The 26,130-nt window shown below is 45.0% G+C and overlaps 1 protein-coding gene across 1 annotated transcript; it reads left to right on the top strand.

Moving 5' to 3' along the window:
* The first annotated feature begins 3 nt into the window (after positions 1–3).
* Positions 4–25,690, top strand: IQGAP3 (IQ motif containing GTPase activating protein 3). Its single transcript, XM_075283193.1, has 38 exons — positions 4–105; positions 1,915–2,002; positions 2,090–2,246; positions 2,497–2,574; positions 2,652–2,728; positions 3,065–3,132; positions 3,332–3,445; positions 3,752–3,930; positions 5,332–5,419; positions 5,499–5,662; positions 5,792–5,879; positions 5,963–6,126; positions 6,231–6,391; positions 7,643–7,764; positions 8,050–8,213; positions 8,566–8,656; positions 8,932–9,099; positions 9,220–9,362; positions 9,447–9,617; positions 15,939–16,022; positions 17,908–17,979; positions 18,059–18,128; positions 18,362–18,570; positions 18,664–18,816; positions 18,954–19,117; positions 19,212–19,436; positions 19,541–19,681; positions 19,760–19,844; positions 20,523–20,749; positions 20,831–20,963; positions 21,041–21,143; positions 22,147–22,294; positions 22,390–22,477; positions 22,557–22,769; positions 24,286–24,452; positions 24,538–24,639; positions 24,731–24,839; positions 25,541–25,690. The coding sequence occupies exons 1-38, from the start codon at positions 66–68 to the stop codon at positions 25,655–25,657; spliced, it is 4,935 nt and encodes a 1,644-aa protein (XP_075139294.1). The 5' UTR covers positions 4–65; the 3' UTR covers positions 25,658–25,690.
* The last annotated feature ends 440 nt before the right edge of the window (positions 25,691–26,130 follow it).

Consider the following 26,130-nt stretch of genomic DNA (forward strand, 5'->3'; position numbering starts at 1 on the left):
AGGCGGACGGCGGGACATTCAAACCAGTGTAAACAGCGGAGAGAGAACCGGGAGCGAGCGGGGACATGGGGACCAAAGCCGGGCCCGGGCCGGCCACTAACGGATGTGAGTGCAGTATCTGCAGGGGAGGGCTCCGTACACCACAGGGGGGCGCTACAGGTGACGGACTACAAGTCCCAGGATGTCCGTGCAGATGTGACAGCTCTATGGCCTCGGGACAAGCCTGGGACTCGTCACGTGACTGCTACAGCCGCTTATTGCTAAACTTATATTTATATCATTTCTATAGAAACGCGTCATCTGTTTAGCTTTGAATGATTTAATTGTTATTTGTTTTTTACTACTTTATGGCGATTTTAGTTTATTTTTTCTTGTGTATTTTTGTTCATTTTTTTTTTAATAAAAAATTTTTTTTAGATATATTTTACCTTTTTTATTATATTATTACACTTTTCTTTTTATGTTGCATGCCTTTTTTTTTCTGGGCTGTTTGTTTTTTTTTTCTTTGTTTTTTATCAGTGCAGCAAGAAATTTGTTACAGTTGCCCTATGTGAACAAAGCCTTAGGGTATGGACTGATGTCTAACGAATATGTTCGGTGATGGCGAGATTTATTTTTACAAATTTTTTTGATGTCGGTTTTATTTTATTCCTTTTTACGGTTACTTTTAATTATATTCTATTTTGTAAATTATATTTTTTTTCCCCAATGAAAATTAAATATATTTGTTTTCCCTTTGTCTGCACAGTGTGATCAGGGCCTTAAAGGGGCTCTATCGGTAAAATGATGCCATATGAGCCCCACATAAGCATGAATAGCCTTTTTATAGAGGACCTTTCACCGATTTGGGCACAGGCAGTTCTATATACCGCTGGAAAGCCGACAGTGCGCTGAATATAGAACTGCCTGTGCCCAAATCGGTGAAAGGTCCTCTATAAAAAGACTATTCATGCTCATGTGGGGCTCATACAGCATATTTTTGCTTATAGCGCCCCTTTAAGGTGTGGACTGACCTCTATGCTGAATGTTAGATGACAGCAGGATTTTTATTTATTTATTTTAACTTTTTATATAATTATATTTATTAATTTTTAGTGTTCTGTTTTGTAAATATTTTATGCAATTTTTTTTTTTTTTTTTAAAGAAAATTTTATTACACATATACATACACACACATATATATATATATATATATATATATATATATATATATATATATATATATATATATATATAGTGTGTGAACCGAGCTTTAGAGTAGGCACTGACGTGTCATGTGTATGTCCAGTGACAGTAGGATTTCTTCTTCGGGGGTGTCGTATATTTGGGGTTTTCTCCGCCAGTCTTTCTATGGGGTTAATTCTCTCATTTTCCATCCATAATGGATTTATTTTTTCGTGTCCGGATCTCTCTCTACATGTCTATGTTCTATAAGCCTCATTCACTTGTGTTATGATGAGCCTGGGCCCCCGCACATGTATACAGTATAACGTCTCTGTATCACTGGTTGTTTCTGTGTCTTTTTTTATTATTTTATGATATTTGCAATGTTTTCTGTACTCCTCGCGCTGTAATCCCGGCAGGTTATAACATGGGTGGTGACCATAAAGGGTGTAGACAAATATTTGTCCAGGAGGGAGCGGAGCACAGAATGTAACTAGCGAGATTGTCCAATAATCCACAATGTTCCCTAGTCTGGTCTCAGGTCCGGGGGATAAATAAGGAGCCGCTGGTGTAACATTGCTCTGCTGCTGGGGAGGGACTACAACTCCCAGAATACCCCAAGAATCCAAGTTTCACAACAGTCTGGCCTTAGAGCAATGGAGGGACTACAACTCCCAGGGTCTCCGGCTGTTTCCAAACTACAACTCCCAGCATGCCCTGGTTTGAAAAGAAATTGTGTTTGTCCCTCAGATGAGCGTCTCACGGCGGACGAGATGGACGAGCAGCGGCGTCAGAACATCGCTTATCAGTACTTGTGCCATCTGGAGGAGGCGAAGCGGTGAGGAGGATGTGAGCGCTGGTAGTCATCTGCAGGGTGTCATCTGTTTTCTTACGTAACAATGGCGTCTCTTGGTTTTCTCTGCAGCTGGATGGAATCCTGCCTCAATGAGGAGCTGCCGCCCCCTACTGAGCTGGAGGAGAGTCTGCGCAATGGCGTCATCCTGGCCAAGCTGGGCAACTTCTTTGCTCCGGAGATTGTGCCGCTTAAAAAAATCTATGACGGCGACCAGCTGCGCTACAAGGTAAGTCAGGGGACCCTCGTACTATACAAAGGGAGTCTCCCACTCTGGAGGACCCCACACGTCCATTTATTGCAATAGACACCGTGTAATACTTCATCTCTCCTGAGGTGGAGCTGTTGGGGAATGGAACACTTGCAGCCAGGTTTCCCTACCGATTGCAGCTGATCGCTGGGGTCTATGCAGCAGTCGAAGGGCCGGATGCAGCAAGCGATTGTATGACTGGATTAACCCTTGTTTTTCTGCGTTGCAGGCGGCAGGCCTTCACTTTCGCCACACAGATAACATCAACCATTGGCGCCATGCTATGAGTCACATCGGTCTGCCCACGGTACGCCGTTTAGCCTTCATACTTGATAATCTATCAGATCTATAGATCTTATTTATAAGCTTCCTCTTCCTTTGCAGCTTTTCCAGCCCGAGACGACAGACATATATGACAAGAAGAACATGCCCCGCGTGGTGTACTGTGTCCACGCCCTCAGGTCAGCTTGCATATTTTGCGCAATGTGTTTTCTTCTCCGGTCTTATCCAGAGCTTGGTAACTAGAGATGAGCGAACACTGTTCAGATCAGCCGTTCCGAACAGCACGCTCCCATAGAAATGAATGTGAGCACCTGTGACGCTGACTTTGCCGGCGGCCGGCCGGCGTCACAGGTGCTTCCATTCATTTCTATGGGAGCGTGCTGATCCGAACAGTGTTAGCTCATCTCTATTGGTAACCCTTTATGTAGGTCTAAACTGAAACATTGTTGAAAGTGGAATTGCCCTTTAAGTGACGCTTGACCTTGCCATAATTCCGATTCTTATTATTATTGCAGTTTGTATCTGTTTAAGCTGGGCCTGGCTCCTCAGATTCAAGATTTATATGGAAAAGTGAATTTTACAGGTAACTCTACCATTTCTCATATGTGGCCCTTAGTAGTCAGGAAACCAGGGATTAGTGCTCCAACTGCTGTGAAACTACAACTCCCAGCATGCTCCATTCACTTCTATGGGGGCTCCAAGAAGAGCAGGTATGCATGCTGGGAGTTGTAGTTCCACATGGGTTATCTGTCTTCCATTCATGTTTTGTATTACCTTTCCAGAGGAGGAAATCACCCACATGAAACGTGAGCTGGACAAGTACGGGATACAGATGCCGGCGTTCAGCAAAATCGGGGGGATCCTGGCCAATGAGCTGTCCGTGGACGAAGCGGCAGGTGAGCGGCAGCCATATAATGTGCGGAGCGTTTCGTTCTACTATTATTACTGTTATTTTCTGATAGACTCGGTGTTTCATTTCTTCCCAATTTCCAATATGTCTGCTTGCTGTGTCATTCTTGTTATTAAAATCTGTAAATATCTAATACTCTCCACAGCTGAGGGTTTGTTGCAGTTACAGTCCTCTCATCTGAATACAGCGGCAGCGCAAACCTCTCCTGTCCTGAGATTTGTTACAATGTATCAGGCTAGACTGGAGACATTGTAAAATAACCAGCCCTATAAGTACTATCTGTCTATCATAGTGCACGCAGCAGTGATCGCCATCAATGAAGCTGTGGACAGAGGAGTGGTGCAGGATACCATGGTCGCCCTACGAAACCCCAATGCCATGCTGGTGAACCTGCAAGAGAAGCTGGCAGCCGTGTACCAGGAACTCCTCCACCAAGCTAAATCCACAAAGATGACAAATGCACGCAATAAGGCAAGATATATTACATTACTTATCCTGTATTATACTCCAGAGCTGCGCTCACTATTCTGCTGGTGCAGACACTGTGTACATACATTACATTACTTCTCCTGTATTATACTCCAGAGCTGCGCTCACTATTCTGCTGGTGCAGTCACTGTGTACATACATTACATTACTTACCCTGTATTATACTCCAGAGCTGCGCTCACTATTCTGCTGGTACAGTCACTGTGTACATACATTACATTACTTATCCTGTATTATACTCCAGAGCTGCGCTCACTATTCTGCTGGTACAGTCACTGTGTACATACATTACATTACTTATCCTGTATTATACTCCAGAGCTGCGCTCACTATTCTGCTGGTGCAGTCACTGTGTACATACATTACATTACTTATCCTGTATTATACTCCAGAGCTGCGCTCACTATTCTGCTGGTGCAGTCACTGTGTACATACATTACTTATCCTGTATTATACTCCAGAGCTGCGCTCACTATTCTGCTGGTACAGTCACTGTGTATATACATTACATTACTTATCCTGTATTATACTCCAGAGCTGCGCTCACTATTCTGCTGGTGCAGTCACTGTGTACATACATTACTTATCATGTATTATACTCCAGAGCTGCGCTCACTATTCTGCTGGTACAGTCACTGTGTACATACATTACATTACTTATCCTGTATTATACTCCAGAGCTGCGCTCACTATTCTGCTGGTGCAGTCACTGTGTACATACATTACTTATCCTGTATTATACTCCAGAGCTGCGCTCACTATTCTGCTGGTACAGTCACTGTGTACATACATTACATTACTTATCCTGTATTATACTCCAGAGCTGCGCTCACTATTCTGCTGGTACAGTCACTGTGTACATACATTACATTACTTATCCTGTATTATACTCCAGAGCTGCGCTCACTATTCTGCTGGTGCAGTCACTGTGTACATACATTACATTACTTATCCTGTATTATACTCCAGAGCTGCGCTCACTATTCTGCTGGTGCAGTCACTGTGTACATACATTACATTACTTATCCTGTATTATACCCCAGAGCTGCACTCACTATTCTGCTGGTGCAGTCACTGTGTACATACATTACATTACTTATCCTGTATTATACTCCAGAGCTGCGCTCACTATTCTGCTGGTACAGTCACTGTGTACATACATTACATTACTTATCCTGTATTATACTCCAGAGCTGTGCTCACTATTCTGCTGGTGCAGTCAGTGTGTACGTACATTACATTACTTATCCTGTATTATACTCCAGAGCTGCGCTCACTATTCTGCTGTTTGCTATTGGACAATAGTGTACAGACTCAGGTGATCTGTCGGGGTGTATCTTACAAGCTTGCGTTATATCTTGACCTCCTCTGGTCTCTGCGCAGGTTCTTCAGAGTCCGTCTGACCCGGAGGATATCTATGATCGGTGCCTGACACAAGCTGAAATCCAGGGGAACATCAATAAAGTGAACGGTAACCTAACCCCTGTGATGTGCCCTGCACCCCTTGTAGCTGGTGAGCGGTCACACTGACCTCCTCTGCTCCTCCTCAGTACACGCGGCTTTGGAGTACGTGGATGAAGCCCTGGAGAGGAGGGATGTGAAGGCTCTGTATGTCACGTTACAAGACTCCGCCCTCCTCCTGCGCCGACTACAACGCGAGAACGCAGACTGGTACCTGGAGCAACTGACCAGTGACCGGGAGCAGAAAGCCCTTGTGAGTCCATAGCAATCATACATAAGGAATTGATAAGCGGCTCTATAGTGACTGGCGCCGCTGATCATTCCTCTAGTCCCAGGCCTAGATGGCAGGCTTTATACATTGATGGGGGTGTGCTGGTTTCAGGAGCTGGGATACATGGATTTACTGGAGAAGGAGGAGCTACAAGCTGGCGTGGACGCCGCCAATCAGAACGCGGTCAGAGAACACGCCAGTAAGTGTTGTTTCTCTCCTTTGGGGGGCACTGTTGTCTGTGAGAAGTTCTGCAGGGTGACATGTGTTCTCTTCCTCCTTTAGTGGACCAGGCCATCTCCCGCATCAATACCGCTATTCGCAACGGAAACGCGGCGCTGACCATGAAGGAGCTGGCCAATCCGGACGCACAGCTGCCCGACGTCTACACCTTCGCAGCAGATCTGTATCAGCAAGAACTATCAGTACTCCAGGGACAGAGTCCTCGAGTGAGTCCTAATATACTAACCTCTTAGTGACAACCATTATGGCTACCAAATCCCTCTGTTGCTGGTCTAACTTCTTCTTCCCCCCACTCCTTCCAAATAAATAGGGCTCCCTGGTGCAGGAGGAGCTCTTTGTGGCCGTGGAGATGCTGTCCTCCGTGGCCCTAGTGAACCGAGCCATAGAGGCCGGCGATCTGAATACATTCTGGGCCGCCCTGGTCAGCTCGGCTCTGGGCCTGTCTGATGTGGATGAGGAGAACATTCAGAGGTGAGGAGAGTCGCCATTACTTATACCCAATACAGTCAGGCTCCTCAAATATTCTATCTTTAAGGGATCCTAACACGTTGGAATAGCCTTAAGAAAGGCTATTTGTCTCCTACCTTTAGATGTCTTCTCCGCGCTGCCGTTCGGCAGAAATCCGGGTTTTTGTCGGTATGCAAATGACCTCTCTCGCAGCACTGGGGGCGTCCCCAATGCTGCGAGAGAAATCTCCAGCGCCGCCTCCATCTTCTTCAGGAATGGCCTCTCCCTGCGTCTTCTTCCGGCGCTGGCTTCAAACTTTTACGCATGCGCAGTTAGCTCTGCCATCATGCCTCAGGCAGAGCTGACTGCACATGCCCGCAGCCATTTTTTGTGGGGTAAGCGGCCACAAGAAAATTGCCACGGGCATGGGCAGTTGTCTCTGCCTGAGGCCCGACGGCAGAGCCAACTGCGCATGTCTAGAAGTTTGAAGCCAGCGCCGGAAGAAGACGCAGGGAGAGGCCATTCCTGAAGAAGATGGAGGCGGCGCTGGAGATTTCTCTCTCAGCATTGGGGATGCCCCCATAGATTATGATGAAGCGGCCATTTTCTTGTGGCCAGCGGGCATGCACAGTCGGCTGCCCAAGGCCTAGAAGTTTGAAGCCAGCACTGGAAGAAGACGCGTGAAGAGGCCGTTTCTGAAGATGGAGGGGTGGCTGGACAGTTCTCTCGCAGCATTGGGGACGCCCCTAGTGCTGTTTAATCACTGAGGACCGCCCCCAGTGCTGCGGGAAAACTCATTTGCGTACTGACGAAACCTGGGATTTCTACCGAACGGCGGCCCGGAGAAGACATCGAAAGGTAGGAGAAGAATAGCTTTTCTTAAGGCTATTCCGACGTGTTAGGCAGAAAAAATTGCATTTTAATGATAGGATCCCTTTAAGGGTATGTTCACCTTTACAATTGTTCCAGTAGATAAGAAATAAAGAATGAAACACTTTTGCAAATAATCTTGATCAAAAATCTCCATCCCTATATGTATTCATGGCAACAGACTACAGACAATCACTGTGTAGTCAGATCCTGCAATTTTTTTTTTAATTTTTTTTTTCTCATTTTCTCTTTGCAAAGTTACCTCATTTTGACATCTTTAATATATTGAAGTAAATAAATAAAAATATTAAATATATAAAAAAAAATATATTTAATAGTAAATATAATAATTATATATTATTATTATTTTATTTTATTTTATTTACTTTTTTTTTTTTTGTCCAGGTATTTCAGCAAACTGTGTAAGCGTAAGCGTCGCTCTCAGGGTGGTTGCGGCTTCCTCAGCTGGAACGATCTGCAGTCGTGTGTGAATAGCATTAACCACTCCACGCAAGAAGAGCAAGACAGTAAGTGGGGGGCGTTTATGTGTCGAGTGGGGGGCCTACAGTGGACCACCCCTCCGTATATTGGTACATTCCCTGACTGTATGGGACCTCTGCACTCTCTTGTCATTACAGGGGGACCCCAGCAATCACTGCTCAGGGTAACCTACTGTCACCCACTAAATCCAACGCACCTTCTGATCACTTTCTCTCCTTTTGCGATGGACACTGAAGCGTACATCCATGCCCTCGTAGATGTGAGATCTGATTCACTTGCTATAAGTGACCGTTTATTCTCTATTTCCCTAGAAATCCTGGCCGTCAGCCTCATTAATGAAGCGCTCGAACAGAACGATCCCCAGAAAACCTTCACCGCCCTTCTACTGCCAGCAGCCGCCCTCACCGACATCAGCCTCCCAATAGCCTGCCTGTATCACCAGATCCTCACCGGTGACCTGCGCCACAAAAAGAAGGTGATGCCACGAGCTTACCTCATATATATGGGGGGAATTTCAGGCTTCTCCTGTGCCAACTGGCACGGACCTATGTGTCATTGCCCCACACTTCTCCAGACTATGTTATTGAGAAATTGTATCTTCCTGCAGCCAACACTAGGGGGAGCTCACTGTGTACAGATTTACCATTCTTTAATAGGCTTTCTACTAGTCTACCTATTGTGAGCTCCCCCTAGTGGCTGCAGCAGGAAGCTCTAGTATTTATAAATAACCATATATAGGACCTTTCCTCCATATATTCCTGACTGATATGTGCAGCGATGGTTTATAGTCTATGAGGAAGTTAACTCCATATTGTTTGATGGGACAGGTGACCCGGGATGACTCCGCAGTGCTCTGGTTGGAGGAGATACAACAAGGAGTGTCCCAGGCAAACCAGGAAAATGCAAGAGCAAGGAAAAGTGAGTAGTTAAAGGGATACGGCCTGTTTTGCCTGCTCCCTTAAAGGGGTTGACAGCTGTCCCTGGAGCTCGGGGGGAGACCTGGTGATGTCCAGACACCTCTGGAGGTTTGGTACACCCCCCAAGGGCATACATGTCATGGAAACATTGCTTTACGATACTCCTAGCTGCTGCAGAACCTCTTTTCGAAGGTTCGGATGCAGCTGTGGTCAGAATATGTGGTCACTCTAGAAGTAATTCCTCATCTTCCCTTATTTTTCTCCTCTGTTTCTCAGTGGCCCTGGGCATAGCGGCCATCAACCAAGCCATCAAGGAAGGGAAACCCTCTCAGACCCTGCGGGTGCTGCGTAACCCAGATGCCCTGCTGTGCGGGGTGGTGTCAGACTGCGCCGCGGGATATCAGGCTGAACTCGCTGCGGTCATGAACCTAAGACGTAAGAGAGGTAAGATTACGATGGAGACCTGACCTGGAGACTGGCCGAGGGGCCATTCCTATGACATTGTATTGATGAATGGCGCTGTATGGAGCTCTAAACTCTGGTGTCTGTCTTTGCTAACTGCAGGTGACGCATCCAATTATTGGGTCAGACACAAGGTAAAGGACAGAGGTGACTATTTCTTCCACCTGCGCTCATTCGAGGGGACATGGGAACCACCGGCAGGATTCAGTCCCAGCACCACGCACCTGTCCCGGGAGGAAATCCAGGTGAGGGCACCATGAAAATCTCCTTACACCATTGATTTCTCCCTAATACGGGATACATGACTCTTTCTATTGTGTATTTTACAGTCCGCCATTAACAAGGTGACCGGTGGTTTCAAGCGCGAGAAGCAGTGGGAGGCCAGCGCGGACATGCTGGTGAGGCTACAAGCACGGATGAGAGGCTACCTGGTCCGCAAGAACTTCTATCAGAGGATGCACCTCCTGCACAAGCAAGTGCCCGCCGTCACCTTAATCCAGGTACACACTGCCATCTGCAGACATCATTCCCGTGTCTAGTGACAGCCATATAGGAGGAGAAGTTGGCCACGTCCTCCCCCTCAGTGGTGTGAAAGTGAAGGCTCTGCTCTGTGCGGCCCCTGATGGGCAGGCATTTAGTAAAGCGTGCCTCATTGCAGTGATGGGGGTATTAACCTGCGGGTGACCAAGTGACAATTGTCTGGGACACAAATGGATGGGCTTACAATAGGAGACTGCACGTCAGGGCCCGAGTTGTACCTTGCGTCAGCCTGACCATTATGTTATGGGTTATTGTTAAATATCTTGTATTTGCCGGTGAGACTTGTGTCCACTGTTAAATATCCGGACCTGGCCTTGTCCACGATAGGAAGAAGTCAGCTTGTTATAAATCAGTGTAGAGGTTTATTAATATCTTGAAGGAAAACACAGGAACAGGGAAAATGTCCAAATAATACAAATATCAGTCAATGTCAATAGCTTACATCTTCAGAGAAGTTAAATCATCTGGATATCTTGTAGTTACAGCTTGGTTCATGCTTGTCATCTGGTTGGTGGACTTGGGCTGGTTACGACGTCCATGGATGTCCATCTGCCTGGACCACCCACCCTGGTGTTCCCAAAGACAGACCTCCTGGTCTTCCCCTGGTCTTCCCAAAGACAGACCCAGACATGTGTATTTCTTACTCATTTATATTCATGAGAGTGGGTGTTACCTTCCATCTTGTAGCTATGTAAGGAGATTTCTAAAATGGTCTACTCTAACCGCACCCATGCACCCAAAATATAAGACTATGATGTCAGTAGAGTGTTAACCCCATGTCTGCTAGAGAATATTGTAAATATATAATATTTAACATTTCCCCCTTTTGAGAGTGAAATATCTGTTTGAACTCTCAAGATATACCATACAACAATATTCATTCAATTAGATTATATCTTCTTTCTTCTTTGCTGGAACTTAATTTTCATTGATTGTCCATGTAACAATAATTTCATCAATTTGCAATACATTTTGACATTAATAAATGTTATGGTATGTTATGGTAAACTGTGATCAAAGATGGAAACAATTTGATCCACTATCTAACCTACACCTGATGAAGGCTCTTCTTTCATCGTCTGGTCTTCTGGTCATCTCTTCTTCCGTCATAATAGAAGGCTTATTACCACAAATGTAGTTCTTGACTTAAAGTCCTTTAGATTTCCTCCGTGTTGTGCAGATATTATAACATTGTCCATTAAAGTTCATATTGTGAAGATATTGATATAACAGCAAAGTCCATATGTTATGTTTCACTTCACCAAGACATAGACTGTAGAAGGGTTTCCTTCTGTAATTACCTTGACCTCCTGTCACTGTACAATCATGTGACACTTCTGGAGCAATACTGCAAAAGCAAGGCAAGTGTGAATTCTGACATCATCCCTGCTGCTTGTCAGTAAGGTTCAGTCCTGGAATCTCAGTCTCTTGGATACACAATATCTGTGTTCGGGTTTTATCATTCATAACCCTTTTGCGTACAAACAACTTGAAGTCTTGAAATAGAAAGGATTCCACCAAACATTGATGAGGACGTCTTTATATCTGTCCAATCATCCGCTGATCAAAGGTTCCAAACTCCAGTAATAGTTTTTAAACACAGTCCTTGGCATAAGCTTAAGCATATAGCATCATACCTTCAGATTTTGTCTTTTCCCGCACATCTTCTTCTTGTAACTGTTAAAGTCTTTTTATTAACATTTGATATCAAACTTTATCATAATCTTGGACTTGATTGAAGATAAGTTTTCTTTCCCTAATAGCTAAGCCAAACTAGGCAATTAACTAAACTATAATATCACAGTGTACCATACCACTCATTTATATATCATACTTCTCTTTACATTGTATCAATATTTATATTTGACTTATTAAAATATTGATATTCAATACATTTATCAAACTATCAGATAATAGTACTTTGGATACAATAATCTATATAAACATCATATATCAACATATATATCTTTATATCTATATGTATGAATATATATGTGTAATTTACTTGTGATGACAAATTGCAACATAACTCTGAAATATAATGTGATTATTAATTACCATTCTATAGACAATCACAATATTTATTCTTTAGTTAGAACTTTTCACCAATTATACTAAACATATGTTCCTATATGAATGTGTTATATTATACTTAATCATACATTTTCTAAAGTTTAATCACTTTATTTCCTTTTTAATAAGATATTATTTTATTTTAAACATTCATTTATTAAATATCATTGTGTTCTTTATCTGAGACACAATATTAACCTTTATTCATAAAAACGTATGTGCCTAAAGTTTCCTCTTAACACCTCGTCTCTTCACAGATTCCTGTGACCTTCTTAACCTTTCAGATACCTCCAATACCAAGAATAGAGACAACACTTGTGCCAACACACTCTTGTCTCTGTCTTAAACTTAACTGTATATATTCTTGTGTACTGGCTGTATATGAATACCATATATATGAAATAAGTATATAAAACATAAACATTTCAAAATATGTCACATCCTATAATCAGAAGTTTAAAGAATAAACCAGAGACTATCTCTCTTGATATCCCATATCCTTTGATGATATTATACTTCTCCTTGCATGAAGATGATTAGCTTATCTCATTTGCATATAAGACATATTTTTCCCAATGTTTGTTTTCCCAATGTTTGTTTTCCCAATGTTTGTAGATGTTGATGTGTGTAAGTGTATGCAAGTGTGTGCATACATGTAAGAATACATAATGAATAATAATACAATAAATCAATACTGCAATACTGGCTATAGCTAACTAGATTTTCCCACCATAACTAATATATTTATTATCCCATGATCCAATTACCCCAATAAGCCTTTATTATTTGTCAGGTTTGAACAAATATATTGAAGAGCTATCTATATCTTAGTCAAAAGCTTCTTCTTTTGCTACAAAATATTCACAAACTAAAATAACCTTCACCCTAGTGCAGCTGTCACCTTTTCCTCAGCTCATGTGACTTAAACACTTGGTATAAACATATGAGGTTCCTTTCAATGGATTTCAAATATATTTGCTAATTTCCCAATTTAATATAGAGGATCATATAAGATAAAAAATAGAAAGAAATAGAAAAAGAAAATAGAAATAGAAAATAGAAAGAAATAGAAAATAGAAAGAAAATAGACGTCTCTTTGTTGGATATATTTTCCTTTTTTCCTTGTTGGATGCATCCTGATTTTCTTAGGCCTATTTGTGATGTCACAGATCTGTTGTATACACCAGTGGACACATAACACACATAACACTTATACTGACCAGCCCATCAGGGTCACAGGTCACAGTGTGTTGCTGTCAATCAACTGACCACATGAACGAACACTTATTCTCACAGTAAGTAAGAGCTCCATGCCTAGTTGCATGCCTTCATACATAATGGATTATAACTTGAAAATCCTAAAAACATGGACTTTACATGAAACTATTGAAAAACATGCTTGAGGTAAGTTAGAACTTCTATCACTTTATCATGCATTGTTATTAGTCACACCATGTGAAATTAGTTTACTCATTAATAGTTAGACACTCCATGTATTCTTTTGGCTATAAGGAAAGAATGATGAATGAATGGACATCACTGATTGAACTGATCCATTTTTCCATATATCTATATCTGATGAGAAAAAAATAGATAAACGTTAGCAAAAACCAAATTAATACAATAATGATTTTAACCAATGGAAAATTTAATAACTTTATGGATCCCTAGTACTATTTGATCATATTCATATAATGTACATAACATGTTCCTCCTCTCTCTGCATCCAGAGAGTGGACTATGACAAAAATCTGTCACCACACATCAGGCTCTCCTCCTATATGTGTGTGTATATATATAATAATATGATCCATAGTATTATTCACAATAGCATAATTAGGATTATGTTACAAACATTATCACATAATCATGTGGGTTATACCTGATCATTGGACTTCTCCTCATGTAAAAGGGATTTCTCTTTACATAGCCAGATAGTACATAAGTAAATACTCAATAGACAGTCATTCCTTCAGAGATACTTTTAAACTCGACCCCTGACCTTCCTGTCAATCACATCCCACAATAACTCCACCAGGTCATTAGAGAATGCCAAGCTTGCCCTTTTCCTAAAAATATTAGGTAGCTCAAATTCCTCTTGGTTACTGGGAAGATCTGACATTTTGGAGACAACTGGTACATTCCCAGATACATTCTTTTGCAGATACTCAATAGATTTGGTTGGCTGCAATTCTTTAATTTCAGTTAATAATGGAATTTCAATTTGTGGATTTTCTTGCATGGCATATGGTTTATATGCAACATGTAATTTCCTACGTTTCTCATAGATTTTGTCACTTTCCCTCCTATAAATAGGGGACACTTTAACATGATTTGACAGATGTCTCTTAATAGGCTTTGCTTTTTGCTTTGGACATACTCGATTTACATTTGACATATGTTTCTGATGTCTTCTGGCCATGTCCAATAAACTAGCAGCTTCAAATAAAGTCTTCTTATCTGACGCACTGGCAAGGGTGACTGCATCCAAGAATTTGAACTTTTTAACAAAACTTTTCACCATAGATGAAGAGTTCACCTTTTGAATGACAGTTTTGTATGTCCTTTCAAATTTAGACATGAATGCATATGTACATTCTTTTCTGCCAATCTTTATCTCATTCAGTATGTCAGGTGTTGGCACGCTGTCACCTCTAGTGCACCAGATTAATTTCTTTAATCTCTCCACATCACTGTCTTTTAACCATTCATCTGACTCATTATCATAAGACATTTTTGCAGACAAACGTTCTGTAAAATCAATAGGAAGCCATAATTTAAACAGTTTATTTCTCTGTTCAATATTTAGATCAAATTTCTCTGCATGGCTTTCAAAAATTTCTGAGTTTCTACAGACATGGATCTTTACATCATATGTGGGAATGGCTTTACTCAGATTGATCAAATATTCCTGAGATTTTAATTTCAATTTAGTTTCTTGTATCATTTGTTCCTCACCATCTATGGCCATTACTGCCACATGGTGCTCTTTATCAACATATTGAGATTTCTCATCTGTCTGAACAGATTTATGCATACTATTACTTAATTTCTTTTCTGTTACCATGTCATTAAAAATCTTTACCATAGAAGCTATATTCCTAAATACCTGCTTCTCTTTTGTAGAACAAATTCTATTTTCAATCTTAGAATTTGCCTGCTCACATTGTGTATACAAATCTTGCCATATACTCGCTAAATTGTCACTAGACACAATTTTAAACTCAACGTTACACTTTTTAGACAATGACTCTAATTTTTCCATACTTTAAAAGTAAAATCTTTACTCACCACTGTAGAAAGCTTCACCTTTAGCTTGTCCTTGGAACAGTTGGTCCCTGTCATCAGAACGTCTCAGTACGTCTGGCACTTGTGGTCCTTCTGTATTTCCTCACAGGCTTTCCTCACACAGGCTTCCGTATCATATAACACGCACAACAGTCATCTGTATCTCACCAATATAAGTTCTTTTTCGAAGTCTTCCTGAATCTTGCAATTCATACAACTTGCAAAATACTCCTCTCTTCCCCCTTAATTGCAAGTGAACGGAACGAGAAAAACAGGAAAAAAAACGACCGTGCTGGCTCGCCACTGTTAAATATCTTGTATTTGCCGGTGAGACTTGTGTCCACTGTTAAATATCCGGACCTGGCCTTGTCCACGATAGGAAGAAGTCAGCTTGTTATAAATCAGTGTAGAGGTTTATTAATATCTTGAAGGAAAACACAGGAACAGGGAAAATGTCCAAATAATACAAATATCAGTCAATGTCAATAGCTTACATCTTCAGAGAAGTTAAATCATCTGGATATCTTGTAGTTACAGCTTGGTTCATGCTTGTCATCTGGTTGGTGGACTTGGGCTGGTTACGACGTCCATGGATGTCCATCTGCCTGGACCACCCACCCTGGTGTTCCCAAAGACAGACCTCCTGGTCTTCCCCTGGTCTTCCCAAAGACAGACCCAGACATGTGTATTTCTTACTCATTTATATTCATGAGAGTGGGTGTTACCTTCCATCTTGTAGCTATGTAAGGAGATTTCTAAAATGGTCTACTCTAACCGCACCCATGCACCCAAAATATAAGACTATGATGTCAGTAGAGTGTTAACCCCATGTCTGCTAGAGAATATTGTAAATATATAATATTTAACAGTTATTACTTTACCTTTGATATAAATGTGGCTTTAATGTGGACTGTTCACAGGCGCACTGGCGAGGTTACAGGCAGCGACAGGAGTATCTACAGAGGCTCCACTATTTACATAGGAACGTGGCTGCCGTGGTTAAGGTAAGTTGTGGCCTAAGTGACGTCTGTTGTGCAGTGCAAATGGGGTTTTCTGGGACTTCTATAAGGATATCAGTTATCAGTATGGGACTGGGGGAGGGGGGTCAGACACCCAGGTTCCCAAGATATCAGTTGTTTGAAGAGTTGATGTCACATGGTATAGCGTTCAAGTGAATGGCGTTGAGCTGCAATACCAAGCTCAGCCACGATACAATGTACGGCGCTGTGCTTGGTATTCAGAGGTCACCTCAACTCTGCAGCCTCTTCAAATAGGCTAAATTGTGGGGGTGTCAGATCCCCGCCGATCAGCTGTTGACCTCTCCTAAGGTATAATAAGATGTGAAAACCCCTTGCATGGCCCTGATCGGCCTCATTGATTTTTAACCCTATTTATGTACGCTAAAGTGCACGGTTGCTTTAACCCTATGGTAGTGGGGGGGCTCTATTGGGACAGTCCTGCATTTGTTACCCTGCTGTTCCGGGCATTGGGTCCGGGCTGCCCCAACTCATTCTCACCCTCCGGGCGCGGATGGGTTGGAGCAGTAAGCGCAAAGGCAGGACAGAACAGAGGGAGGTGAGTATTAGGTTTTTTGGGTTTTTTTTTTTCTTTGTTTGATATACCGTATTTTTCGGACTATAATGTACTTTTTAGTTATACCATTTTGGGGAATGTCTATTGCTTAGATCACCTTGTATTGAAAAAAAACCCGGCGGTTTAGCACTTGTGATATTGAAGTTCACCTTACTGGAAAACTATTAGTAGAGCGGGCATTTTCGGACACAGGGATACCTAATGTGTACGTGTTTGACATATGATTTTCTACTTTTATATGTATTCTAGGGAAAGGAGGTGATTTAGAACTTTAGAACTTTTATTTATTTCATTTTTTTATTATATATTTTTAAAGTGTTTTTTTTTTTCTATTTTATTCCCCCCCGGGGGCTTGAACCTGCAGTCACTTGATTGCAAGTCCCATAGACGTCAATACAACTGTATTGCCGTCTATGGGACATTCTGTATATTAGTATTACGGCGGCTGGTCATAGACCCAGCTGCAATACTAATAGCAGTGACAGGCCCGGGAGCCTCATTAGGCTCCCGGCTGTCACCAGAACAGGTCGGCTCCTGCGATATCGCCGCGCAGGAGCCGACCTGCAACTTTACAGGTATGGGACCGGCCCCGGGGGAGAAGGGGCCGCCGATACTGACCCAGCATCCGCTGTACTAGAGAGGCGGATGCCGGCGAGGGAAAGACGCCGGCACAGGTGCCGGGGCCTGAGACATCGCTGGGCTCCTCTGCCCTGCATGAAGCCAGCGGCGGGGGGATGGAGGAGCGGAATAGCATCGCCCCTGCCGCTGCTGGCTTCATGCAGGGCAGAGGAGCGCAGCGATGTCTCAGGCCCCGACACCTGTGCCGGCGTCTATCCCTCGCCGGCATCCGCCTCTCTAGTACACATCTCTAGTACACTCTCTAGCGGCCACATTCGGACTATAAGACGCACCCTTCTTTTCCCCAAAAATTTTGGGGAAAAAAAGTGCGTCTTATAGTCCGAAAAATACGGTATACAGTGGGGTGAACTGAAAGGGGGACATGAACCTATGGGGGCAACCTGGAGGGGGGACTTTGAGGTGAACATTATAATATAATGTCTGAGGGGCAGGTTAATGGCTGATGGGCCATTGGTGGGGTAGACAGTTTAATATGTGATGTATGCAGGGGTATTTGACTGCGTGATCGGCCGCTGAGGGGCATTATATTGTATGGGGCAACTAGGGAGTCATTATACTGTGTGGGGGTATTATAACTTGTGATGGGGGGGCACTTATAAAACCTTTGCACTGTTAAAACTGCCCTGCTAAAGTGTGTCTACCTTTGCCCTTGACCAGATCCAATCCCTGGTGAGGATGTGGCTCGCCCGTAAGAAGTATCGAGAGCGGCTTAGATACTTCCGCAAGAACGTATGTATTCGTCTTTACAGTGTATGGTCCTGGGGGGCGAACCACGACCATTCCCCAATTGTCACTATTCTTCCTGCAGATTTCCAGCATTGTAAAGATCCAGGCTTTCTTCCGAGCCAGCAAGGCCAGAGGGGACTACAGGATGTTGGGTAAGGGGGGGCTTATGAGCGGAGCTGCAATACCTACTACAGCCACTGTGCAATGTACGGCACTGTGCATGATAAGTAGTGAAGAGGCAGCAGATCTCTCCCAAGGCTACGGCCTCTTCAGTCTAGGGGTGTTGGACCCCCGCTGATCCTAAGGATAGATCAACAGTCATTTAGCCTGAAAAACCTCCTTTAACGTACCAACGTCTTAAAGTTCTATTCCCCCTTGGTCACAGTGCACGCCCAGAACCCCCCGCTCAGCACTCTGCGGAAGTTTGCCCACTTACTGGAGCAGAGCGAACGGGATTTTTGGGAGGAGCGCGAGGCGATGAAGCTGCGGGAGGAGGTGGTGAAAAAGATCCGATCCAACCAACAGCTGGAGAACGACCTCAATATGATGGACATAAAGATCGGCCTGCTGGTGAAGAACAGGATCACCCTGCAGGTACAGAGCGGGCCCCGGGACCCCCCCCCCCCTGTCAGACCAAGGGTTCATATACTTGTATAGCGACTCTCCCATTAACCTGTTCCTGTGCAGGAGGTTGTATCTCATTGTAAGAAACTCACCAGGAAAAACAAGGAGCAGCTGTCGGACCTGATGGCCATCGATAAGCAGAAAGGGTTAAAGTCTCTGAGCAAGGAGAAGCGGCAGAAGCTGGAGGCCTATCAGCACCTTTTCTACCTGTTACAGGTGAGGCCTGGTTATTTTGACTCCTCCCACCATAGGGTCAGGGCTTGTTACAGTATTTGGGCCTCCACCCCCTCCATATTGCCCAGGTCACTGACATCAGTCCGGGCTATCTAGATATATCTATATCTCGTTCTCAGACGAATCCCGAGTACATGGCCAGACTGATCTTCCAGATGCCTCAGAACAAATCCACCAAATTCATGGAGTCGGTGACCTTCACCCTCTACAACTACGCCTCGAATCGGCGGGAGGCCTACCTGCTCCTCAGGCTCTTCCGGACTGCACTGCTGGAGGAGATCAAGTGAGTTCCCCTTTAAGGACACTTGTAGGACCCCAAAATGTCATCGACATTGACATTGGTAATTATTTGACACCCCCCCCTCCCCCCCTTGCAGCTCCAAAGTGGACAGGATACAAGACATCATCACCGGGAATCCTACGGTCATCCGCCTGCTGGTCAGCTTTTACCGCAGCGCCCGTGGCCAGAACGCCTTGCGCCAGATCCTGGGGAACGTGGTGAAGGAAGTTTTGCAGGACAAAACCATAAATATCCGCATCAACCCAGTAGAAATCTATAAGAGCTGGGTGAACCAAGTGGAGTCCCAGACAGGAAAAAAGAGGTACAATACGGGCGACTGGTCAATCCTTAAAGGGCTCATGTGCGATTGGACTATAAGAGGGTCTGACCCAACCCAATTTGTGACAATATTGTCCTGTGTTGCAGCATGCTGCCGTACGACGTCACCCCAGAGCAGGCACTCACCCACTCGGAGGTGCAGAGACGTCTGGATATCTCCACCCGGAACCTCATTGCTGTCACCGATCGGTTCTTCTCCACCATCTTTGCCAACGTTGACCAGATACCGTGAGTGTTGGTGACGATTTGTCGTCCGCAGACTTATTTCAGATAATTCTATGTGACTATTGCGCTTTTTGTCTTTAGTTATGGCATGCGTTACATTGGCAAAGTGCTGAAAAATTCCTTAAGTCAGAAGTTCCCGAAGGCCCGAGAAGAGGACATCCATAAGGTGAGTCTTAAAGGGCTTGTGGACACTTATTGTCTATCCTGTGGATACAAAATAAGCGTCGATCGCTGGTCTCCCAGTGATCAGGAGGATGGGGACCCCTATAGAAGTGCCTATGGAGATCCCCATAGAAGTGAATGTAGTGCCGGTCACGCACTGACACGCCATTCACAAGGACTTTCGGTCCCCAATCACTGGGATAGGGGAGGAGTGTACACAACGGGACAGCTCCTATCATTGGATACACTTTTTTCTGACTAACGCATAGGAATAGCCTTAAGAAAGGCTATTCTTCCCCTACCTTTAGATGTCTTCTCCACGCCACCGTTCCATAGAAATGTCGGTTTTCTTCGGTATGCAAATGAGTTCTCTCGCAGCACTGGGGGCGTCCCCAATGCTGCGAGAGAAATCTCCAACTTCTTCTAGAACGCCTCTCTCAGCATCTTCTTCCGTCCTGGATTTCAATCGTCAAGGCTTTGGGCAGAGTCAGCTGCGCGTGCCCCACTGCCACAAGAAAATGGCCGCTTACACCAGCTTATTGTGTACGCGGCCACATGAAAATGGCCGCTTAAACCAGCTTACTGTATAAGCGGCCATTTTCTTGTGGCCCGGTCTGTCGCCTCTCCTGTGCAGTAGACATCCGTGACTGTAATAGGCCTTTACCTTCATTTCTGATGGCAGATCGTGGGTAACTTGCTCTACTACCGCTTCATGAACCCGGCCGTGGTGGCTCCTGACGCTTTCGATATTGTGGACATGTCAGCCGGCGGGACCATTCATCCAGATCAACGGCGGACATTGGGCTCTATCGCCAAGGTTCTTCAGCACGCGGCCGCCAACAAGTTGTTTGAGGATTCCCAATTGGGACTTGTCAACCAGTATCTGGCGGAGACGCACTGGAAATTCAGGTAAGTCTAAGTCGAGCTGATACCCTTGAGGCTTCTACTATGACTTCTGGCTGATGGAAAGTCTCTGGACTTCTCCTATAGGAAATTCATCCTCACGGCCTGTAATGTCCCAGAACCAGAGGAGCGGTTCAATGTAGACGAGTACTCCGAGATGGTGAACACCATTAAACCAGTCATCTACATAACGGTTGGGGAGCTGATAGACACGCACAAGGTCAGGATCGGGCTTTATGGTTGTGGAGGTCGCTCGCATTTGTTTTGGTTCTGGTGTAACTGTTCCTATGTCTCTAGTTGTTGTTAGAGCACCAAGATGCCATCGCTCCAGACCACAAAGAACCGCTTCACGAGCTCCTTGAGGACCTGGGAGAACTTCCTACAGTCCAGTCCTTGATCGGTAAGGTATCCAGATTGCCCACCACAATAATGTCCACATATACATGGTTATTTTCTGCTGGTCAGGCCAGGTAGGATGTCAGTCAGGATGACCCGACCTTTAAAGGGATTCTACCATTAAAATCTTTTTTTTTTCTTGCTAACACGTAGGAATAGCCTTAAGAAAGGCTATTCTTCTCCTACCTATAGATGTCTTCTCCGCGCCGCCATTCGGTAGAAATCCGGGTTTTCGTCTGTATGCAATGAGCTCTCTCGCAGCACTGGGGGCGGGCCCCAGCGTTCAAACAGCACTGGGGGGGTCACCAATGTTGCGAGAGAATTCTCCAGTGTTGCCTCCATCTTCTTCAGGAATGGCCTCTTCACCGCGTCTTCTTCTGGCGCTGAGGGTCAAACTCCTATGCCTCGGGCAGAGCCGACTGCACAGTAAGTAAGTGGCCATTTTCTTGTGGCCGTGGGCATGCGGGCACTCAGCTCTGCCCGAAGCCTAGAAGTTTGACCCCCAGCGTCTGAAGAAAATGCGTGACGAGAGGCCGTTCCTGAAGAAGATGGAGGCGGCGCTGGAGCGTTCTCTCGTAGCACTGGGGACTTCCCCAGTGCTGTTTGAGCGCTGAGGACCGCCCCCAGTGCTGCGAGAGCACTCATTTGCATACTCGTCTGTATAATATATGATGGCACTGAAGATCTGTTACTAGGAAATTTGTCTGGATAAAGTGGTGATCTTTGAGGTCTCGCTGTATTTATGAACCCTCCTCGCTCTTTATATGACCCTGGGCTGTACACCAGTCCTGACGCCAACCAGAATCTGGGCATTTTAGTTGATTCAGGACACCAGCGGTTTTTCCACCACTTACTACAGAAAACCCTGGTTGGGAAACATTGAGATAGACAAGTAGTTTAAGTCAAACCACTGCCCCTGATAGAATTCAGAAGTTTTCAGTAGTGCAGCCTCAGGATTTGGGCCTTACACATACTACACTCTGCTTAATCTTTGTTCTGTATCACAGGTGAAAGCACCTCCAACCTGCACGACGTGGCTTCAGAACAAGCTCTGGCCCAGCTCCGGAAGCTGGAGATGTCTCTGACTCTGACAAACAAGTTTGATATGGTCGGGACCAACGCAGAAGAGATGGACACCCACAGCTTACTACTGAGGTGAGGGACATGAGTGCCACCAGACCAAGCACTGTAGATGTACCTACCCCACTGTCCTGATTCAACACGCTGATTCGCGCTCTTCCTCTCTCTAGTACCAAGCACATGTTGGTGGACATCATCCAATCCCAGCCCGGAGACTCTCTAGCAGAGATCCTGAACACCTCCGCCTCAGCGCTGCAGGTAAGTACAGCACCCCCTATACCCTGAACTGTAGGTGAGCAGGTGATGAAGGATGTAACGTGTGACTATCCCTGGGCAGGAGGCGTCCCACTACCACCTAATGCACCAACGAGCCCTCAGAGATGCCAAGACCCCAGAGAAGATGAAACGCCACCGATCCCTGCTGGGAGACAGTAAATTATCAATAGAGGATAAGAAACGTAAGGTCATCCGAAACCTGCGCAAACTGGAGAGCCTGGGCCTTGTGTCCTCCCGGAACCAATACCAAGAAATCATCAACATGATCGCTAAGGTATCTGCTTAGAAGAACAAGATGGCATCTGCATAGTCTCTGTTTTATATTTTTCTGTTTTCTGTGTTATACTCCAGAGCTGCATTCATAGTTCTGCTGCTCGGCATAACATACACTCAGCAACTTTGGTGACGGACATACTCTTAACCCTTTCCCAACATCCGCCGTACTAGTATGGCGAATGCCGGCTGTTTAACTATGGCAGCCGCCATAGCCGCCAGGTGTCTACTGTGTTACACAGTAGACACCCAGCGCTAATGCCTCGGGTGGAGGCGCCATTTTTCCAGACGCCGTTTTGCCGCAAGCTCCAGGGCCCACGTCGCATTTCCATGACAGCTGGGAGCCTTGTAAAGGTTCCCGGCCGGTCTGCAGCCTCTTTCTTTTGCAGGCAATAAAAAGTGATCAAAGCAATAACATTTCCCGAAAATGGGAGAACTAAAAAGTACACCCGGCCCCGCAAAAAAAGACGCCCTATACATCCCCGTACACGGACATATAAAAAAGTTACAGCTGTCAGAAAATGGCGACTTTTAGAAAAAAAAATTTTTAACACCGTTTTGGATTGTTTTTAAGGGGTTAAAATGTAAATAAAACCATATAAATTTGGTATCCCCGGAACCGTACCGAAACACAGAATAATAGGGGACATGTCATTTTGGCCGCACAGTGAACGCCGTAAAACCAAAGCCCGTAAGAAACTCGCAGAAATGCATTTTTTCTTCAAATCCTCTCCCCCCCCCTATTCTGAATATTTTTCCAGCTTCCCAGTACATTATACAGAATAATTAATGGCGGCATCATGAAGAAAAATTTGTCCCGCAAACATTAAGACCTCATATGGCTCTGGGAGCGGAGAAATAAAAAAGTTATGGGGTTTAGAAGGAGGGGAGTCAAAAACGAAAATCAAAAAATGCCATCGGCGGGAATCGTTAAAGGGATTCTACTATTAAAATCAAATTTTTTTGTCGATCACATGTAGGACTAGCCTTAAGAAAGATTATTCTTCTCCTACCTTTAGCTGTCTTCTCCGCGCCGCCGTTCGGTAGAAAGCCTGGGTTTCGTCGGTATGCAAATGAGTTCTCTCGCAGCACTGGGCGTGTCCCCAATGCTGTGAGAGAAATCTCCAGCGCCACCTCCATCTTCAGGAACGGCCTCTATGTGTGTCTTCTTCCGGCGCTGAGGGTCAAACCTCTAGGCCTCGGGCAAAGCTGACTGTGCATGCCAGTGGCCACAAGAAAAATGGCCGCTTACACAGTAAGTAAGCGGCCATTTTCTTGTGGCCCGGGCATGCACAGTCGGCTCTGCCCAAGGCCTAGAAGTTTGAAGCCTGCTCCAGAAGAAGACTCGCAGAGAGGCCGTTCCTGAAGAAGATGGAGGCGGTGCTGGAGAGTTCTCTCGCGGCATTGAGGACGCCCCCAGTGCTGCAAGAGAGAGCTCATTTGCATACTGGCGAAAACCGGGATTTATACTGAACAGAGGCGCGGAGTAGAATAGCCTTTCTTGTCTCCCCCTGTAGGATATTCGGAATCAGAGGCGATATCGCCAGCACAGGAAGGCAGAGTTGGTGAAGCTACGTCAGACCATGCAAAGGCTGCACTGTAAGACGTCCTTCCACGAGGAGCAGATTGACTTCTACAACCAATACATTAAGACCTGCCTGGATAACCTGACTGCCAACCAGAAGTATAGCGCCCCCTTGCCTTTATATCTTCACATTAACTATTGAGTCTCGCCTTCTAATTCCTTACCCTTGGTTTTTCCTCCCAAGACCTACAGGGAAAAATAAGAAGCAGAATTCTCTGAACTACACGGCCACCCGACTACACGAGAAGGGAGTCTTACTGGAGATAGAAGACCTGCCCTTCAGCCAGTCAGTACTTATCTCAGGGGGGAGGGGTCATCACGACCCAATGGTCAGTGAGAATCTTAAGGTAAACCCTGACTTATGTCTTGTCTTCTAGGTTCCGTAACGTCATTTTTGACATCACCCCCTGCGAGGAGCCCGGAAAGTTTCAAGTGAAGACCAAGTTCTTGGGGGTTGATATGGAGAAGTTCCAGCTAAACTATCAGGTCAGTAGTCAGGTGGGCGGGGCTTTCAGGACTGTGATAATTACACATAGATTACGATGAAGCGGCCATTTTCTTGTGGCCGGCGGGCACGCACAGTCGGCTGCTCAAGGCCTAGAAGTTTGAAGCCAGCACCGGAAGAAGACGCGTGAAGAGGCTGTTCCTGAAGATGGAGGGGTGGCTTGAGAGTTCACTCGCAGCATTGGGGATGCCCCCAGTGCTGTTTGATTGCTGAGGACCGCCCCCAGTGCTGCGGGAAAACTCATTTGCATACCGACGAAAACCGGGATTTCTATGTAGCGGCGGTGCGGAGAAGACCTCTAAAGGTAGGAGACGAATAGCCTTTCTTAAGGCTATTGCTAAGTGTTAGGGACAAATAATTGAGTTTTAATGATTGGATCCCTTTAATATACTTGGGAGTACAATAGTGATTCGCGAGTGGTGAACCCAAAAACATCTCCGGTTCAGACAAACCTCATCTCTAGTCGCCATTAATTATTAAGTGTAACGTCAGGCAATCTGTTTGAGCGCTATGATGATGTCACTGATGATGTCATCACACCTAACTGGCCAGCAGGACCATTCAACAGGGGCAAATAAGTACCAATTGCACTGTAGTTTTGGTACCTTAAGGGCCCCTTTGCTGCAGAGGGAGTACTTTCTAGTTACCCCTCCGTCACCCCCCTTCTGTGTCCTCTCTCCAGGATCTCCTCCAGCTGCAGTACGAGGGGGTGGCCGTCATGAAGATGTTTGACAAAGCCAAGGTTAACGTGAACCTGCTCATCTTCCTGCTCAACAAGAAGTTCTTCCGGAAGACCTAAAAGAACCCGCGACCCCTCTTCCTGCCCCTCCTGAGCACTACACCTCTGCAGGCTGCGTCGACGACCGCCCTCTAGTGGCCGAAAGGGAATTTACAGCTAATGTAACCGCAGCACCTCCATGCATGAATCACGTTTGCTTCCTAGTTAATATCTATACTGCAGATTTTTTTTTTTAATCTAACCTCAATGCTGCTTGATGTTTCAATGGAAACGTTGTATAACAGACTGTATGTAATAGAGCGGTTGGCCGCCGCACCTATACGCGGCCTTGGACTTTGCACCTCCGCCTTGTTCTAGTGCCGGATAGAACAAATCCTCTCGGCGCTGATCTACAAAGCCAACGATGTGCAATATGGTGACTTCTACTACACTCCTGCACTGATAGAGAGTCCCCGGGGCCCTGGTTAACCCTTGTGATTCTGCAAGACCCTTGTAACCATGCTCTGCACTCTCCTTAGGTTATATATGTGTTG

The sequence above is a fragment of the Leptodactylus fuscus genome, chromosome 7, assembly GCF_031893055.1.
Source record: "Leptodactylus fuscus isolate aLepFus1 chromosome 7, aLepFus1.hap2, whole genome shotgun sequence".
NCBI lineage: Eukaryota > Metazoa > Chordata > Amphibia > Anura > Leptodactylidae > Leptodactylus > Leptodactylus fuscus.

Bases quoted from the DNA above. Each gene is read 5' to 3' on its own strand.
- IQGAP3 (XM_075283193.1), top strand. From the start codon at position 66: ATGGGGACCAAAGCCGGGCCCGGGCCGGCCACTAACGGAT. The intron at 8,657-8,931 runs GTGAGTAGTTAA...TCTGTTTCTCAG, and splicing joins AAATGCAAGAGCAAGGAAAA to TGGCCCTGGGCATAGCGGCC. The intron at 22,478-22,556 runs GTAAGTACAGCA...ATCCCTGGGCAG, and splicing joins CCTCCGCCTCAGCGCTGCAG to GAGGCGTCCCACTACCACCT.